Below are 21114 nucleotides of genomic sequence, written 5' to 3' on the forward strand. Positions count from 1 at the left end.
AAGAGTTACTTCCACAGCCTAGTAAATTACAAATATTCCATTTAAGTCCTAGAAGAATGTGAATTCTCTAATTGTTGGAGAATAGGTTCTATATATAACATCTTATATATTTTTCTTATTAAATAAAGCTTAACTGTGTGGTCCAAATCTTCTACTTCTTTACTAATATTTTGCCTTAAGAAGTCTGTGAACGGGCTTCCCTGGTGGCCCAGTGGTTAAGAAACCGCCTGCCAATGTAGGGGACTCAGGTTCGAGCCCTGGTCCAGGAAGATCCCACATGCCACGGAGAAACTAAGCCCGTGCGCCCCAACTACTGAACCTGCGCTCTAGAGTCCGCGAGTCACAACTACTGAGCCCACGCGCCACAACTACTGAAGCCTGCACGCCTAGAGCCTGTGCTCCGCAACAAGAGAAGCCACCGCATTAAGAAGCCTGCGCACTGCAACGAAGAGCAGCCCCCGCTCGCCGCATCTAGAGAAAGCCCACGCGCAGCAACGAAGACACAACACAGCCAAAAATAAAAATAAATTAACCAAATAAATGAAAAAAAGTCTGTGAATATAGAATTGTCAATTTATTTCTGTAATTCTATTCACTTTTGCCTTATATACCTTGAGACTATTTTATTAGGTGAATACAAATGTCACAGCTGATACTGCCATGTGTATTCAGAGTAGCTCTGCCATTTCCTGAAATCTTTTTTTAGGAGGTGGGGAGCACAGAAAGCCTGGATGTCTTCCTTACTTCCTCCCCACCTAGCAATTTATTTAAAAAGTGTGTTTATTGAGAATCTTCTTGTTTTGTGGCAGTAAGAAACTATGGACTATCTAACCTGCCACATTACTGGAATCAGAAGTCCATGTGTTACTTTAAACACTGATGGATGAACCTTGAGGGCATTATGCTATGTGAAAGAAGCCAATCACAAAAGAAACACTGTATGATTCCATTTCTATGAGGCACCCGAAGTGATCAGACTCTGAGAAAGAGGAAGTAGAATGGTGACTGCCAGGGGCTAGGGGAGGGGGTAGGGTTTCAGTCACACAAGATGACAAGAGCTGTCATACAACAATTGTGCATACAGCCAACAACACCGTGATGGACACCTAAAAACTGTTAAAAGGGTAAATTTATGGTATGTGTTTTTACCACAAAAACAAAACAAAAAACTACTCTTTCACCTCCTTTTAGATCAAATAGTAAACTGGGATTTCTACGTGCAAAGCAAATATAGTAAGGAATATTTCAAACTCTGGCAGCTGTCTGTAACAGTACAAATACAATTCTCAAAGTGATGACTACAACCTTTCTTTTCTCAACCAACCACCTTCTGGCCAATCTCTTCTACAATTACCTCATGGTTAAGTGAGACAAATAAGGCATCTTTTCAGTCATGGCAATTATACAAAGACTGTAGACTTCTTTAAATTCTTTCTATTTCAAAATACCCCTCTTTGGGACCTGCCTGGCTATCCAGAGAGTAAGACTCTTGAGCTCCCAATGCAGGGGGCCTGGGTTCAATCCCTGGTCAGGGAACTAGATCCTGCATGCATGCCACAGCTAAGAAGCCCACACACCACAATGAAGATCCCGTGAGCGGCAACTAAGACCCGGCACAGCCAAAATAAATAAATAAATAAATATTAGAGGAAAAAAAACACCCCACAAAATACCCCTCTTTGAATATGTACCTCATATTCATACCTTCAAATGTAGTTTCAAGCTGGGCATATAAGAATCACGTAAGGAGTTTGTTTAAAAATACATTTCCAGACTTGATGAATCAAAATCTAGAAAGATCTGTGATTCTGAATTAAAAACAAACGAAAAACAATTCCTTTTGATTGCTTGCAAACATGTCATTGTCTGCTTTGCACTCAGTATTATCTATGTTTCTTTCCTGTATGGATGTTTAGAAATTCTTTATATGAAAAATAACTGCTGGTTTAAAAGACTATTTTAATAAAGTAAAAAAAAAAAATTATCTTAAAAGCCGCCCCTAACTCCTTAAGCAGAGCTGAGTGCCTCTTCTCGGCTCCACCAGCACTGTGCCATCTCCTGACACACAAAGCACAGCAGGCACGTACACACACACACACCCGCCCCACACTGCACATATGTTGTTGGCAGTTGGACTCACGGTCCTCTCAGGCACAGCACAATGGCGGACATGCAGCTGGTTTTCAATACACGTTTTCTGAACCAAGCCAACAACTGTACGACTCTGTATGGAAATGATCTAACGACTCTCAATCAAGAAAGGTATACCAGCATCACCTCAGGAACTTTGAAAAAATACCTATTCCCAGGTTCACCTGGATTTAGTGGAAGTCACCAGCTCCATGACCTCCTCTCCTGTGTGAGGATAACACCCCGGGAAGTGGTTGTTTAGATGGTATTTGGGGGAAGAGGACTTTGAGTGAAGTCGGTCAAAGAGAGAGGAAGCCTATTCCAAACAGGAATGACATTCGAAAACTGTTAAAAACAGGGCATGTTGGTGCCAAGTGAGTCACCAAAACAAACAATTTGTAGGAAAATGGCTACAAAAGGCCTTGTGTGGTAACGCTAAAGCACTTTAACTTTTCATAAAACTGAGGAGCACGACTGAAGACAGGAGTGGAGGACAGACTTGCATCACACAAAGATTGCTCTGGATACCGTGTGGGGTTCAGACTGAGGTGGGAACAGAATAGAGACCAGTTAAGAGGCTGCTGTAATAACCCAGGCCTGAACCAAGCCAGTATGAACAGAGAACAGATTTGAAATATACTGTGGAAATGGAATTATAATTACTTAGTCACCAACCAGATGTGGGAGCTGAATGAGGGAAGAGAGGTCTGAGTTTCTAGCTGCAGCAAGTGTGCGGCTAGTGGTAGCCCTTATGAACATGGGGATAAAGCAGAAAGAACAGATTAGGGCTGGGACTGAGGGACTGTGGGGAAGGAATTCTGAGCGTGAGGTGGCTACAGCACATCAAGACAGAGAAGTGCGTAAGTGGGTCTGTAGCCGAGAATAGAGACGTAGGCTGCAGATGAGATCTGGGGTCAGAAGCAGAGAGATGGCAACTGAACTCACAGAAAATGAGGCCATTCACACAAGTAGAAGAGGGGGAGACACAGGCAGAGACAGAGCCCTGAAGACAAAGACAACTGAGGAAGAGAAGTTCTGAAAAGGCGTGATCAGCCAGAGAAGTAACAGCAAAATCAAGAAAAATATGGACTTAGGGAAGGAAGGCACGGTTGACAATGTCGGAAGTCACAGAGGGCTAAGAAAAAACACCAATGGAAAGTCCCTCATTGCATTAGAAAACTAGAAAGCGCACAGTACTTTAGAATAAAAGTTTCAGTGGGGAGGCTGGGGTAGAACCATGGCTGAAGAACGCGTGGGTGATGAGAGTGGAGAGAGACAGGGTGGTGCACGCTTCTAAGATTCTGTGTATGTGTGTGTGTGTGTGTGTGTGTGTGTGTGTGTGTGTGTGTATGTGTATGTGTGCGTGTGTGTGTGTGCGCGCGTGTGCGCGCGTGCACATGCCTGTGTCTGTGTAGGTGACAAAGCGATAGCTGGAGTGCGATATGGGGGTTGAGGTCGGAAGAGATTGGAGCACATCTGAATAATAAGAGAAGAGAGTTATTAGAAAGAGGTTGAAGCTATGAAGAAGAGAGGTGATGGTGGAGCGTGAGGCCCATGAGGAAGCACCTGGCATCGAACACAAATGCAGCACACCAGCAGCCCTAAAGAGGATGCCTACGCTCACCCACTGAAACCAAACATGCGAATCCTCTGAGCAGTAAGGCAGCCTAATTCAATATCTGAAGGTGGGATCGATCAGAACAAAAATAAAATCACTTGATGAACACATTTTTAAAGCCCTGGTGTTATAACTGTTCACAAAACCCTATGTGTTTGTGTGTGTGTGTGTGTGTGTGTGTGTATGTGTGCGCGCGCGCGTGCACATACATGCACACGCACAGCAGAATCTAAGTCCAACCACAGGGAACTGTTACATAAAGATTGACCTGCCCAAAGCCACTGTGGAAGCCACTAAAAGACTGTTCAGGACAGGAAACGTCTACAACATGCGACCACACGGGAGAAAAGCTGCAGGTCAGTGCGTGCAGGATTCCAGCTGAATTTAAAAGAATGTACATACACATTTACACAGACAAATACCAAAAGAATATAAACCCAATAGTATTTGCTTGTTTTTAAATGATGAGAGTTTTTTCTTTACACATTTCTATGTTTTAAAACTTTTAAAACTTTTCAAGTAGTAGTGAATACACACTACTTTTGTAATTCGGGGGAAAAGAATTACACCAATAAATATTTTAAGTAATACTTATAAAAGCTATGGAATAATATGAAAAGAAGTAGATATATATGACTACACATATATGATTACAATTATTTTGAAAAGAGAAAAATCATGTGTAAGAAAAAAGGCTGGTAAGAAATACATCAATTAATGTGTTGGAGGAGGAAATAATTATGGGCAATTTTCCTTCCTTCTACTATTTTATGCCTTGAAATTTTTCTTTAAAGAACATATATTACATTAGTATGAAAAAAAAATCACCATACTTACCAACCCCGAGCCCAACCTTTTCCACCATGTCCCGCCTCCTACGACACACACACCCACACCCCCCACAAGTACTTACATGGGCTTACATCTCTGTATCTGTTTCGATTTCTGTTTTCTGGAAACTTGGCCACTCTATGAGGATAGTCATGGGACTCACTGCGAATTTCCTTAAAATAACAAAAATATATTTTAATATTTCTCTTAAATTTTATATAGCAAAACAGATACTTTCCCAGCCAGTATAAAATAACTTTCGGGCTTCCCTGGTGGCGCAGTGGTTGAGAGTCCACCTGCTGATGCAGGGGACACAGGTTCGTGCCCTGGTCCGGGAGGATCCCGCATGCCGCGGAGTTGCTGGGGCTGTGAGCCATGGCCACCGAGCCTGCGCATCCGGAGCCTGTGCTCCGCAGCGGAGAGGCCACAGCAGTGAGAGGCCTGGTATCGCAAAAATAAATAAATAAATAAATAAATAAATAAATAAATAAATAAATAAATAAATAAATAAATTTCACTGAGCACTTAGTATAGGTCAAGTACTATGCAAAGCACATCATCGACGTGATCTCATTCAATTCTCATAACACCAGTGGGAAAGATTATCTTCCCCATTTTGTATGTCAGGGGTGACAGGCTTTCAGGAGTTAAATGATCTACCAAAGGTCCCACAGCTAGTGAGTGTGAGACCCCAGGACTGAACCAAGGTCCTTCAAGCAGAAGGCTCTGCTCTCACACACGTTCACTGCCCTGCCATGTTCAACACCTACAGCAACGTTAACAGTTCATGTGACAACTGATGCAAAGGAGGAAGCTAAGGTTACCACATCATACTCAAATTTCCAACTAAACTCTTTGAATATTATCTACCTATATTTCAGAGCTTCTATCTTAAAATTTTAATCTATTTCTTTATCTTCATGCCATATAACTGTTACTTTATTCTGAGCCCAGGTATTCTCAAATTTTATTTCTAGAGCTACAAATGCTCATTTTAGGACCCTTATGGTTCTTGGTATTCCACTACAGAAGAACTTCTGTGCCAGTATGCCTGCACTAGGCACTCAGCTACTTGCTGTATCCATCATGACCAGCTTTTTCTCCCAAATGGAACATTATTGTAAGAATTCAGATAAAAACAGAAACAGGGGCTTCCCTGGTGGCGCAGTGGTTGAGAGTCTGCCTGCCGATGCAGGGGACACGGGTTCGTGCCCCGGTCCGGGAGGATCCCACATGTGGAGCGGCTGGGCCGCTGAGCCTGCGCGTCCGGAGCCTGTGCTCCGCAATGGGAGAGGCCACAACAGTGAGAGGCCCGCATAACGCAAAAAAAAAAACCAAAAACATAAACATACCAAAAAAACCCCCAAAGAGTATGCATTAACAGCAAAAATTAATTTGGGCTTTTGCTCACACTACCATGTCTGGAGAAACAGTATTTTAAAAGTTAGGCACCAAGACTTCCCTGGTGGTGCAGTGGTTAAGAATCCATCTGCCAATGCAGGGGACACAGGTTCAAGCCCTGGGTCCAGGAAGATCCCACGTGCCGCAGAGCAATGAAACCTGTGTGCCACAACTACTGAGCCTGTGCTCTAGAGCCTGCGTGCCACAACTACTGAAGCCCGCATGCCTAGAGCCCGTGCTCCGCAACAAGAGAAGCCACCGCAATGAGAAGCCCGCACACTGCAATGAAGAGTAGCCCTTGCTCGCTGCAACTAGAGAAAGCCCGTGCACAGCAACAAAGAGCCAACTCAGCCAAAAATAAAATAAAATAAATAAATAAACCCATTAAAAAAAAAGTTAGGCACCAGGTAATTTTATAAATTAAGCATAAATAAGTTATTCAGGTAATTTTCCTACCGTCCTGCCTGCCACCACCCAACAGCCCTAGGACAGGTAACTTTCTAGCTCATATTTTTACCCAATGGGCCTTCCAATACCCAAGAGTAGGGAACAGAGACCACCTCTCGGCACAAGAAATCACAGCCTTTTTGTGCAAAGAGCATGGGGGTTCAACATATGTTGGTGCAGTCCTTTTGGAAAATGCAATCTGCCACACACACAGGAACAGAAACACACACATACACATGTTATAATTGTTGCTACTGACTTTTTAATGCTACTCTCACACCCAGCAATCTTGCTAAGCTCTCTAACATTTGGTAGCTGGTTCTGAATCTCTCGATACCAGCAAACAGTGATAATTCTGTCTCCCTTATACTTTGTATTTCTCATTCATACCTCTTATTTCTTTTTCTTATCTAATTGCATTGGCTAGGACCTCTTATTCAATGTCAAATAAAAATATTTTTTTCCCTGATTTTGAAAGAACTGCTTCTAAGGTTTAACCACTAAGTGTAATATTTGCTTTAGGTTTCTGGTGGATACCCTTTTCAGGTTAAGAAGGTTCCCCTCAGTAACTTCTAGTTTACTAAATGTTTCTTTCATCATGAATGGGTGTTGAATTTTACTCAATGTTTACCCTGCATTCATGGATATTTAACTTTTCTCCTTTAATCTGGTAATGTATTGAATTACAATAATAGATTTTCATTTAGATATGCATTTAAGGTTCCTCCATGTCTTTTCACGGCTTGATAGCTCATTTCTTTTTAGTGCTGAATGATATTCTATTGTTTGGGTGTACCACCATTATTTTAAGATGTATGTATCTACATTTTTAAGTTGAATTGACCTCTAATTTTCTTGTCCCATACAATTTATTCAGTTTTAGTATCAAAGCTCTACTAGCCTCATACAATAAGTTGGACAGAAATATTACCTTTTAGCTTCAAATACTTTTCCATGAAAGCATATCATAACAAATTACTGTGACTGGATGAAAAAATAAATAAAGCTTCATTTCCACTGATTAATTATAGAAGTTTTTAAGTGTCAAATAATAAGTTTTATAGGTAAAGTTAAACACATTCAGGTCTTGGCTTTTATCTGTATAATCTCAAACACTTCAGAGTCGAAACACTACAGAGTTCAAGTAATTTTATATTCCAAGTTAATAATTGATATAAAAGAAAAACATTAATTTAAAACAATACTAAAACATGCATGTTGAGAGATCTTCTGCATCAAATGCAGAGAAAATAGTTGACAAGAATAAGAAATTCTAAGAACATCAGGCAGGTGAGGAGAGTGAAGAAGTGCTCCAACACTTTGCTGCAGAGCGCATACTGCTGTAATGTTTCTGTGAGAACAATTTGATAAGGTTATAAGTATGAGCCAACAATTTTGCCTCCAGGAATTTATATCGCATACAGCCATATACCTGTGTGTACCAGGATGTTCACTGTACATAACAGTGGAAAACTGGCAGCAACCTCAGTGCCCTGCAGGAGTAAAGCAGAGGTGAGGGGAAGCTGGGGGGACAGGAGGGAACCAGGAAAGGGACACAAGTGCTGCAAACACTTGTGTGGGCTGGTCTCAAGGACACACTGTGAAAAAGGTATGAAAGACGTTGAGTAGCTCCCAACTCCATCCACTCAAACATAACTATGCCTGAGAACACAATGAATAATTCTAGAAGGAGTCAAAATACTAGTAACTTGTGGGGCAGAAGACTGGGGGACTGAACATCTAGGGGAGGGTAGAAATTTATATAACTAAAAATTTGCTTTAATTATAAAATATTTCAAACAAAAAAATATAGATAATAGGACACCCCATGTTCCCACCAGTGAGATTAAACATGTTACCACTTTTGCCATATTTGTTTCAAATTTCTTCTCTTAGAAAAGGTATAAAGTACATCAGACACAGCTTTTCTCTACCCTGCTCTTCTCTCCTTTCCAAAGTAACCTTCTGTCATTCTAACTGCTTTTTATTGGAAACCTTTTGTGCCATTTAAATTTTAAACCATACATTCACATATTCTTTAGTTTATATACTACTTAAAAATAAACTAGCTAAAATAGTAATAAATACTAGTGTAATATCAGTCTTAATGCTAATAAGTAGTTTTAAAATCACATCAAAAAGTTGTTGCAACACACAGATTGTGAGAAAACAGTTGCAAATCATATATCTGATAAGGGATTAATATCCAGAATATACTTTTTTAAAAACTCCCACAACTAAAATATAAAACAATTTTTAAAAGGGCATTAAACAAGCCCTTCTTCAGTACTCCTGTTATGCTTATACACCCATTTTCCACAGTTAAGTCCAACTGTTGGTTGCTGTTTCCAATTTTTAGCCTAAAAAACATTTTTTTTAATGTACAATATAACTAATCATTACTGATATTGCAGAAAAAGAATAGGGCAGGGCCCCAAGTATTGGGGTAGGGAAAAGATCTTAATTTACAACACCATAAAACAGATACATTTTCTCAGTTACTTTTTTTTAAAAGAGAGAATTCTTACAGAGTTCATTTTCTCAAATTTCTAATGTTATCATTATTATTTGTTCTCCTTTACCTTTCTTTAATTTCAGTGCATTTAGGAAGAACCCCAGTACTTTAGAAAGTGGCTCCAGAGCTACGTACTAGTTGCCTATTCCAACATCGATTCTTTCTTACTAAAGGTTTCTGAATGTATCTTCTGACTTACAAAGAGCCCAACTAAGAGCCTGTATTTCCCAGCCTCTTGTACAACTAAGAATAGTCATGGGACACAGTTCTGGCCAATCAATGGGAATAAGCAGAAATCACTAGGTTGGGATGCAGGAGAGCTTTGATCAAAAGGGCTGGCTCAGTTGAATACAGGCTCTGATGTGGGGGGCGAGGGGTGGGAAAGGGCAGGAGCTGTCTGGTGACCCCAAGGTAAAGGCACATCCTGAGGAAGGCCAAGCAGAAATAGAGTAGACTGGGTCATCTATGACTTGATGGAGCCACAGTAACAGCTCTGGACTCCTATCTCCAGAATTCTCATCACATGAGAAATGGAAGTCCCTGTTTGTTGTTGCCTGATTTTCTTTCCAAGCAGCTAAATGCAGGTCTCTAATACACACAGTAGAGTCAAATCTCAACAATAACTAGATCTGACACTGATGAGGCACTTTCAGGACCACCCAAGACACAAAAATAAACAATTTTATAAGCACTTTATGTGAGCAATAAAATACAAGGTGTTTCTCAAAATGGGGATGGGAAAGGCAAGCGTTGAACTATTCCCTAGGTCTATCATATTCGGCAAAATAAGGCTCTACTGATGTTCTGATGCTGAAATGTTCCCCTCCTATAGCAGAGAGAACCCATAAACACTGGCCCTAAATACACAAAGGATGTCTCTGTTAGCAGTAAAACCTGTCAACCTCAGCAATGCTGACATTTGGGCTAGATAACTAACATTGTTGCGGGCCCTCTTGTGCCTGGCAGGACGTTTAACAGCAGCGCCCGGTCTCTACTTGTTAGATTGGCAGTAGCACCCCCTCTCCCAGATGTGACCACCAAAATTCTCTTCTGACATGTCCCCGGACAGCAAAATCTACCACCAATACACCCCACCAACACCCAGCTGAGAACCACTGTTCTAATCTAGTGCCCACTCCCACCTTTAATTAAAGCTAAATTTAAATGGGGAAGATCTTTGTTTTAAAAAATAATCTAACCAAAATAAAAATTTTAATCCTATTGATTTTTATATGATTTTTGCTCAAAAAAGCTAGGAATAATTGACTCACTAGTTATTTCTTTCTTAGTGGCAATGATCCAAAATGTAGCTAACTCATGCACAAGTGTCTTTCATGGAGTTATTTATGACACTGAAAGGCTAGAAATAACCTAAATGTTCAATGTCAGGGAAAAGACTGGTTGTACAAATCATGGTGCATCCAAATGAATACTGTACAGTCATTTAAATGAAAGGCACTCATGCCAGTGGTCGCATAAACTCATACAGTCTCCTGGAATGGTAATATATGACATAAACAAAGGCATTAACAAACCAATAAATGGAACTGAGCTGCTATTTGGGAGAATAATTCATTCAGCTCCTCAGCTGTATTTGAAATTTACATACATGTGTGAGGTGACTATATTATGATTGCCCAACACCTCCTTTTCCTAAGGATCTGGAAAGGAACTCATGCAAATCTGTCTTGTTCTTCCCTAAAGATAACTTCTCTTGCTTTTTCTTTACCCTGAATACTTAGAAAACTCATCAGAACGCATCCTGGTTTTTATGCTTTTCAAATATATTCCTGGTGGAGACTCTAACCTTGAGACTCAAGGTGTTCCTCAGCTCAGAGATGTTCTTCCACTATTACTTCAGTTATTGCTTCATCTGCCTCTGCTCTCTCTTCCAGGAACTCCGATCACAGATTTGAGACCTTCCTGCGTTTTTTTTTTTTTTTTTTTTTTGCGGTACGTGGGCCTCTCACTGTTGTGGCCTCTCCCGTTGTGGAGCACAGGCTCCAGATGCGCAGGCTCAGCGGCCACAGCTCACGGGCCTAGCCGCTCTGCGGCATGTGGGATCTTCCCGGACCGGGGCACGAACCCATGTCCCCTGCATCGCCAGGTGGACTCTCAACCACTGCGCCACCAGGGAAGCCCCCTTCCTGTGTTTTAAATGCTCTCTTACTATTCATTTAAAATACCTTTTTCCTAAATTCTGCAAGGTTTTTTCCCAAGCTAACTTGGTATTGTGCACTATCTACTCTGATAGTGAGTCCTGAATTTTTTAACAGTCACATTCTATAACTTCAGGAACTCTTTCCTGTTCTCAGCTTATTTTATTTTTACAATCTGCACTTGTCATATTGGGAATCTGAATTCCACTTTTCTCTCTTTTTTTATACTATTTGGCATACTCTAAATGATACAGTCTCATTTTCTTCAAGTGCTGAGTTTTTCGTATGTCTAGCATTTGTTTGTTCATCTTTACAGAAAGGATCAGCCCTTACCCAAGGTTTTGTGGACGCTCATACTGTTTACTATCAAAATCCTCTGAGTCTCAAATATGTGGGTGGGACCCTTCTCTAGTGTCAAATAATAGTGTGGATTTTTTCTTATTACTGTGTTTTGGGCATTTCAGTGATCAATAAGAACAACAAAAAAGCTTCTACTGCATGGAATTAAAGACCTAGAAAATTATATCTTTTCCTCATTTTCTATTACTTTTCTTGCTGCCAATTTTTACTACTATTTGCACAACTGTCTCTGACAATTTTCTCTTTAAAATCAGACCTCAGAATTTTCCTTGGAACTATCAAGGAGCCAGTCTAATAAGTGGCATAAGAAAAACATGCTCACATTTAAAGTAAACACAGGAAGAGAATTTATTTTTGCCTGAGGGCATAACAGTGCATGAACAGACCTGAAGGATGAGCAAGCAGATGTCAGGTCAACAAGCTGGGAAAGATGGGTCCAAGCAGAAAAAGAGCTGTGCAAAGCCAGAAAGATGTGAATGTATGTAACAAATGAATGAAAGAATGATTAACTGATGTCTTGCAAGAAGTATATAAGCAACACAAGACTTGTGGTACATGAGAGACGGAAATGCAAGACATGAGGATGAACAGGTGGAGAGAAATCAGATTATGCATTTGTTCATGCTTCACTCACCCAACACACATACAGGGATTCTGCAAATTATGAAGATGGTGTTGCAAATAGAGGGGCAGGGGGAAGGAAAGATGGATTATTCTACAAACAGTATGATAAAAGCAAGCAGTTATTTAGGAAAAAAAATTAACTGATCAGGAACAAGACAAGGATTCCCACTTTCACCACTTCTATTCAACATAGTACTGGAAGTTCTACCTGAGCAATCAGGCCAAAAAAACCCAGTAGGCATCCAAGTTGGAAAGAAAGTTGTTAAACTATTTCTATTTACAAATGAAGTGATCTCATGTGTAGAAAACCCTAAAGAATCCACAAAACGACTGTTACAGCTAATAAACAAATTCAGCAAAGTTACAAAACACAAAATCAACACACAAAAATCAGTTGTGTTTCTATACACTAGCAATGAGCAATTCAAAAAAAAATGAGATTAAGAAAGCAATCCCATTTACAATAGAATCAAGAATACTTAAAAATAAACTTAACCAAAAAGGTGAAAGACTTGTACTCTAAAAACTATAAAACGTGGCTGAAAGAAATTAAAGACAACCTAAATAAATAGAAAGGTATCTCATGTTCGTGGATTGGAAGACTTAATATTAAGATGACAGAGCTACCCAAAGTGTTATACTGATTCAATGTAATCCCTATCAAAATTCCAATGACAATTTTACAGTAATGGAAAAATTCATCCCAAAATTCATATGAAAAGTCAAGGGACCCTGAAAAGCCAAACAATATTGAAAAAGAATAACAAAGTTGGAGGAATCACACTTCCTGATTACAAAACTTACAGAGCTAGAGTAATCAAACGCATATGGTATGGCATAAAGATAGACACAGATCGATGGAATACAACAGAGTTCAGAAATAAACCCTCAGAGGGACTTCCCTGGTGGTGCAGTGGTTGAGACTCCATGCTACCAATACAGGGGGCCCAGGTTCGATCCCTGGTCAGGAAACCAGATCCCACATGCATGCTGCAACCAAGAGTTCGCATGCCACAACACAGGAACCGGTGAGCCACAATTAAAGAGCCTACGAGCTACAACTAAGGAACCCGCCTGCCACAACTAAGACCAGGTGCAACCAAATAAATAAATAAATATTTTTTTAAAAAATAAAGAAAGAAACCCTCAGATCTATGGTCAACTGATTTTCAACAAGGGGGCCAAGACCATCCAATGTGGAAAGGACAGTCTTTTCAACAAATGGTGTTGGGAAAACGAGACATCCACATGCAAAATAATGAAGTTGCACTATTACAATACACCTCACACAAAAATTAACTAAAAATGGATCAAAGACCTAAATGTAAGAGCTAAAACTATAAGAAACTCTTAGAAGAAAACATAGGGATTGAAAATCTTCATGATCTTGAACTTGGCAATGGTTTCTTAAATTATGATACCAAAAGCACAGGCAACAAAAGAAAAATAGATAAATTGGACTTCATCCAAATTAAAGACTTACATGCATAAAATGACACTATCTAAAGAGTGAAAAGAAAACTCACAGATTGGGAGAAAATATTTATATACCGTGTATCTGACAAGATATTAATAACCAGGATATCTAAAGAACTGCTACAATTCAACAACGAAAGGACAATTAAAAAATAGGCAAAGACACTTGGGACTTCCCTGGTGGTCCAGTGGTTAAGATTCCATGCTCCCAGTGCAGGGGGCCTGGATTCAATCCCTGGTCAGAATCCCCATGCCACAACTAAGAGCCCGCATGCTGCAACTAAGACCTGGTACAGCCAAAGAAATAAACATTTTTTAAAAAAAGATAGGCAAAGACACTTATTAGAATGGCCAAAATCTAAAACACTGACAACATCAAATGATAACAAGGATGTAGAGCAACAGTAACTCTCATTCTCTGCTGGTGGGAATACAAAATGGTTCAGCCATTCTGGAAGACAGTTTGGTGCTTTCTTACAAAACTGCACATACAATCCAGCAATCATGCTCCTTGGTGTTTACCCAAAGGAGCTGAAGACTTATGTCCACATAAAAATCTACACATGGATGTTTATATCAGCTTTATTCATAATTGCCAAAACTTGGAAGCAACAAATGTGTCCTTCAAGGGTTGAATGGATACATAAATTGTGACACATCCAGACAATGGAATATTAATCAGTGTGAAAAAGAAATGAGCTATCAAGCCATGAAAAGACATGGATGAACTTTAAATGCATATTACTAAGTTAAAGAAGCCAGTCTGAAAAGGCTACATACTGTGACTCCAACTATATAATATTCTGGAAAAAAAAAACTACTGAAACAGTAAAAGATCAGTGGTTGTCAGGGGTTGGAGGGATGACAAGGTGGAGCATAGAGGATTTGTAAAAATACTCTGTATTATGCCATAGTGATGGATACATATCATATAATACATCAGTCCAAACCCACTGAATATACAACACCAAGAGTGAAACTTAATGTAAACTACGGATTTTGGTGATTATTATCTGTCAGTGTAGGTTCATGGGTTGAAACAAATGTGTCACTCTGGTGTGGGGTCAGGGGGTATATAAGAAATCTGCCTCTCAATTGTGCTGTGAATGTGAAACCACTCTAGAAAAGTAAAGTCTTAATTAAACACAAACCAAAAAAAGGCAAAGGACCTGAATAGTTATTTCTCCAAAGATTCAGAAATGGTCAATAGCACATGAAAAAGATGCTCAACATTCTTAGTCATTATGGAAATGCAAATCTAAACCACAGTGACATACCTACTACACAGGACCATAATTTTTTTTTTTTTTTTTTTTCAGTACGTGGGCCTCTTACTGTTGTGGCCTCTCCCGTTGCGGAGCACAGGCTCCAGATGCGCAAGCTCAGCAGCCGTGGCTCACGGGCCCAGCCGCTCCACGGCGTGTGGGATCTTCCTGGACCGGGGCACGAACCCGTGTTCCCTGCATCGGCAGCCGGACTCTCAACCACTGCGCCACCAGGGAAGCCCGACCATAATTTTAAAAATGGTAAATAACAAGTGTTAGAATGTGAGAAAAGCAGAAACCTCAAACACTGCTGGCGGTAATGTAAAATGTTGCAACCACTGTGGAAAACAGTTTAGCAGTTCCTCCAATGCTAAACACAGAACTACCATATTATCCAGCAATTCCACTTCTAGGTCCAAACCAAAAGAATTAAAACCAGGGACTCCAATGAACACTTGCACAGCAATGTTCATAGCAGTATTATTCACAATAGCCAAAAGGTGGAAACAATCCAAAGGTTCATTACCAGAGAAAAAAAATATGGCATACCCATACAAAAAAAAATATTAGTCAGCCATAAAAAAGGAATAAGGTTGTTACAGACGACAACATGGTTCAACGTTAAAAACATTATGTTAGGTGAAATTATCCAGACACAAAGGAACAAATATTGTATGTTTCCACTTGTATGAGGTACCTAGAAGAGGCAAATTCATAGAGCTAGAAAGTAAAGCACAGGTTACCAGGGGCTGGGGGAGGAGGGAATAGGGAGTTATTGCTTAATGGGTACAGAGTTTCTATTTGGGGTGCTGAAGGGGTTTGGGAAATGGTGGTGATGGTTGCACAACACTGTAAATGGAATAAATGACACTGCAGAGAGGGCAGACAGCAGAAGCAGGAAGAACTACAATTCTGCAGCCTGTGGAATGAAAACCACATTCACAGAAAGAAAGACAAAAGGAAAAGGTAGAAAACTATGTACCAGATGAAGGAACAAGATAAAACCCCAGAAAAACAACTAAATGAAGTGGAGATGGGCAACCTTCCAGAAAAAGAATTCAGAATAATGATAGTGAAGATGATACAGGACCTCAGAAAAACAATACAGGCAAAGATCAAGAAAATGCAAGAAATGTTTAACAAAGACCTAGAAGAATTAAAGAACAAACACCTAGAAGACTTAAATAACAAACAAAAAGAGATGAACAATACAATAACTGAAATGAAAAATACACCAGAAGGAATCAATAGCAGAATAATTGAGGCAGAAGAACAGGTAAGTGACCTGAAAGACAGAATGGTGGAATTCACTGCTGTGGAACAAAGAAAAAAGAATGAAAAGAAATGCAGACAGCCTAGGACAACATTAAACACACCAACATTTGCATTATAGGGCGTCCCAGAAGGAGAAGAGAGACAGAAAGAACCCAAGGAAATAGTTGAAGAGATTATAGTCAAAAACTTCCTTAACATGGGAAAGGAAATAGACACCCAAGTCCAGGAAGTACAGAGTCCCAGGCAGGATAAACCTAGTGAGAAACACACTGAGACACACAGTAATCAAATTGACAACAATTAAAGACAAAGAAAAAAATTTTAAAGCAACAAGGGATAAATGACAAATAACATACAAGGGAACTCCCATAAGGTTAACAGCTGATTTCTCAGCAGAAACTCTACATGCCAGAAGGAAGTTGCATGATATACTGAAAATGATGAAAGGGAAGAACCTACAACCAAGATTACTCTACCCGGCAAGTACCTCATTCAGAATCGATTGAGAAATCAAAAGCTTTACAGACAAGCAGAAGCTAAGAGAATTCAGCACCACCAAACCAGCTCTACAACAAATGCTAAAGGAACTTCTATAAGTGGGAAACACAGATAAGAAAAGGACCTACAAAAACAAACCCAAAACAATTAAGAAAATGGTAATAGAAACATACATATTGATAATTACCTTCAATGTGAATGGATTAAAATGCTCCAACCAAAAGACACAGGCTCACTGAATGGAAACAAAAACAAGACCCATATATATGCTGTCTACAAGAGACCCACTTCAGACCTAGGGACACATACAGACTGAAAGTGAGGGGATAGAAAAAGATATTCCATGCAAGTGGAAATCAAAAGAAAGCTGGAGTACCAATACTCATATCAGATAAAACAGACTTTACAGAATGTTACAAGAAACAAGAAAGGACACTACGTAATGATCAAGGGATCAATCCAAGAAGAAGAGATAACAATTATAAATATATATGCACCCAACACAGAAGCACCTCAATACATAAAGCAAATGCTAACAGCTATAAAAGAAGAAATTGACAGTAACATAATAACAGAGGGGGACTTCAACACCTCACTTACACCAATGGACAGATCATCCAAAATGAAAATTAATAAGGAAACAAAACCTTTAAATGACACCGTAGACCAGAGAGATTTAATTGATATTTATAGGACGTTCCATCCGAAAACAGCAGATTACACTTTCTTCTCAAGTGCACACGGAAGCTATTCTCCTGAATCTATTCTCCAGGATAGATCACAACTTGGGTCACAAATCAAGCCTCGGTAAATTTAAGAAAATTGAAATCATATAGAGCATCTTTTCCGAACACAGCACTATGAGATTACAAATCAATTACAGGTAAAAAAATGTAAAAAACACAAACACATGGAAGCTAAACAATACATTACTAAGTAACCAAGAGACCAATGAAGTCAAAGAGGAGATCAAAGAATACCTAAAGACAAATGACAACGAAAACACAACAATCCAAAACCTATGGGATGCAGCAAAAGCAGTTCTAAGAAGGAAGTTTATAGCAATACAAGCCTACCTCAAGAAACAAGAAAAATCTCAAATAAACAATGTAAACTTACACCTAAAGAAACTAGAGAAAGAAGAACAAGCAAAACCCAAAGTTAGTAAAGGAAAGAAATCATAAAGATCAGAGTAGAAATAAATGAAATAGAAGCAAAGAAAACAATAGCAAAGATCAATAAAACTAAAAGCTGGTTCTTCGAGAAGATAAACAAAATTGATAAACCTTTAGCCAGACTCATCAAGAAAATAAAGGGAGAGGATGCAAATCAATAAAATTAGAAATGAAAAAGAAGTTACAATGGACACTGCAGAAATACAAAGCATAAGAGACTGCTACAAGCAACTCTACACCAACAAAATGGACAACCTGGAAGAAATGGACAAATTCTTAGAAAGGTATAACCTTCAAAGACTGAACCAGGAAGAAATAGAAAATATGAACTGACCAATCACAAATAATGAAATTGAAACTACGATTAAAAATCTTCCAACAAACAAAAGTCCAGTACCAGGTGGCTTCACAGGTGAATTCTATCAAACATTTAGAGAAGAGCTAACACCCGTTCTTCTCAATTCTTCCAAACTCATTCTATGAGGCCATCATCACCCTGATACCAAAACCAGACAAAGATACTACAAAAAAAAGAAAATTACAGACCAATATCACTGATGAACATAGATGCAAAACTCCTCAACAAAATACTAGCCATCAAAATCCAACAACACATTAAAAGGATCATACACCATGATCAAGTGGGATTCATCCCAGGGATGCAAGGATTCTTCAATATGCAAATCAATCAATGTGATACACCATATTAACAAATTGAAGAATAAGAACCATATGATCATCTCAAAAGATGCAGAAAAAGCTTTTGACAAAATTCAACACCCGTTTGTGATAAAAACTCTCCAGAAAATGGGCATAGAAGGAACCAACCTCAACATAATAAAGGCCATATACGACAAACCCAAAGCAAACATCATTCTCAATGGTGAAAAACTGAAAGCATTTCCTCTAAGATCAGGAAGAAGACGAGGATGTCCACTCTCGCCATTATTATTCAACATAGTTTTGGAAGTCCTAGCCACTGCAATCAGAGCAGAAAAAGAAATAAAAGGGATACAAATTGGAAAAAAAGTAACAGTCACTGTTTGCAGATGACATACTATACATAGATAACCCTAAAGATGCCAATAGAAAACTACTAGACCTAATCAATGAATTTGGTAAAGTTGCAAGATACAAAATTAATTCACAGAAATCTCTTGCATTCCTATACACTAAAAACGAAAGACCAGAAAGAGAAATTAAGGAAACAATCCCATTCACCATTGCAACAAAAAGAATAAAATACCTAGGAGTAAACCTACCTAAGGAGGTAAAAGACCTGTACTCAGAAAGCTATAAGACACTGATGAAAGAAATCAAAGATGACACAAACAGATGGGAGAGATATACCATATTCTTGGATTGACTTGAAAATGACTATACTATCCAGAGCAGTCTACAGATTCAACACAATCCCTATCAAATTACCAATGTCATCTTCTACAGAACGAGAACAAAAAGTCTTAAAATTTGTATGGGGACACAAAAGATCCCGAATAGCCAAAGCAGTCTTCAGGGGAAAAAAAGGAGCTGGAGGAATCAGACTCCCTGACTTCAGACAATACTACAAAGCTACAGTAATCAAGACAATATGGTACTGGGACAAAAACAGAACAATGGAACAATAGAACAATGGAACAGGATAGAAAGCCCAGAGAGAAACCCACACACCTATGGTCAACCAATCTATGACAAAGGATGCAAGGATATACAATGGAGAAAAGATAGTGTCTTCAATAAGTGGTGCTGGGAAAACTAGACAGCTACATGTAAAAGAATGAAATTAGAACACTACCTAACTCTATTCAGAAAAACAAACGCAAAAGGGATTAAAGACCTAAGTGTAAGACTGGACACTATAAAACTCTCAGAGGAAAACATAGGAAGAACACTCTTTGACATAAATCACAGCAAGATGTTTTTTGACCCACCTCCTAGAGTAATGAAAATAAAAACAAAAATAAACAAATGAAACCTTAAGAAATTTAAAAGCTTTTGCACAGCAAAGGAAACAATCAACAAGACAAAAAGACAACCCTCAGAATGGGAGAAAATATGTGCAAATGAATCAATGGACAAAGGATTAATCTCCAAAGTATATAAACAGCTCATGCAGTTCAATATGAAAAAAACAAACAACCCAATCAAAAATTGGACAGAAGACCTAAACAGACATCTCTCCAAAGACATATAGATGGCCAAGAGGCACATGAAAAGCTGCTCAGCATCTCTAATTATTAGAGAAATGCAAATCAAAACTACAATGAGGTATCACCTCACACCAGTTAGAATGGACATCATCAGAAAATACCATAAAACTGTTGAAAAATACTGGAGAAAATTTTTTGTAATCATAGAGAAGCTCTCTCTGAGCCATGGCACAAAAAGTTAGAAAAAGTTGATAAATCTGACTTCATAAATATTTAAAATTTCTACATGAAAAACTATCATAAACGAGGTCAAAAGATAATCCATAAATTGAAAAAGTATTTAAATATATGACAAACACTTAACTTCCTTAATATGTAAAGAGCTCTTACATATCAGAAAGAGAAAGGAAATACAAATGACTTTTAAAAATAAAAACTGTTAAACTTCATTCACAATAAGAGAACTGCAAAATATAACAAGAGTAAGACCATTTTCCACCTATCAGACAAAGATTAAAAAACTAGGTAAAGGTGTAGGGAAACAGGCACTTTCTTATACTATTTATTGATGGACATGTACAACTTCTTTGGAAGGTTATTCACTGCAGCATTGCTTACCATAGCTAAAGACTAGAAACAACCCACATGTCCATTATAGATGAGTGCTTAAATAATGAATACCATTCAACTGTTAAAATGAACACATGAGATCTAAAAGGAAGGATTTTCAAAATATAAGTGAAAAAAGCAAGGTGCAATACAGTATGCTGTTTGTTTCACAGGGTGTGGATAAAGAGAGAGGGAGTGAGAAGGGAGAGAGGAGAGTGATCACCTACAGGGAAGGAATGAGGGAGCATGGGGGCAGTGACTTACTTTTCCACTACACACCCTTCTGTACTGTTCTCATTTTTGCCATGTTCATGTAATCCTAACCAAATTACTTATTTGTGTATTAAACCACAAGCTCTGGGAGTTCTCTGGTGGTGCAGTGGTTAAGAATCCGCCTGCCAATGCTGGGAACACGGGTTCGAGCCCTGGTCCGGGAAGATCCTACATGCCGTGGAGCAACTAAGCCCGTGCACCACAACTATTAAGCCTGCGCTCTAGAGCCCGTGAGCCACAACTACTGAGCCACTGGAACGAAGAGTGGCCCTCGCTCGCCACAACTAGAGGGGGCCCGCACACAGCAA

General features: G+C 39.1%; 1 protein-coding gene across 3 annotated transcripts in view; it reads right to left on the reverse strand.

The window, feature by feature from the left end:
- Positions 1-21114, reverse strand: part of PTPN2 (protein tyrosine phosphatase non-receptor type 2) — a 76552-nt gene that overhangs the window by 46336 nt on the left and 9102 nt on the right. For all 3 annotated transcript variants that reach the window (XM_082853455.1, XM_082853456.1, XM_082853454.1), the window contains exon 2: positions 4662-4752. In XM_082853455.1, the coding sequence (XP_082709581.1) occupies positions 4662-4752 (91 nt within the window). The remainder of the gene's footprint in view (positions 1-4661; positions 4753-21114) is intronic.

The sequence above is a fragment of the Leucopleurus acutus genome, assembly GCF_964270905.1.
Source record: "Leucopleurus acutus genome assembly, chromosome: 13".
Classification (NCBI taxonomy): domain Eukaryota; kingdom Metazoa; phylum Chordata; class Mammalia; order Artiodactyla; family Delphinidae; genus Leucopleurus; species Leucopleurus acutus.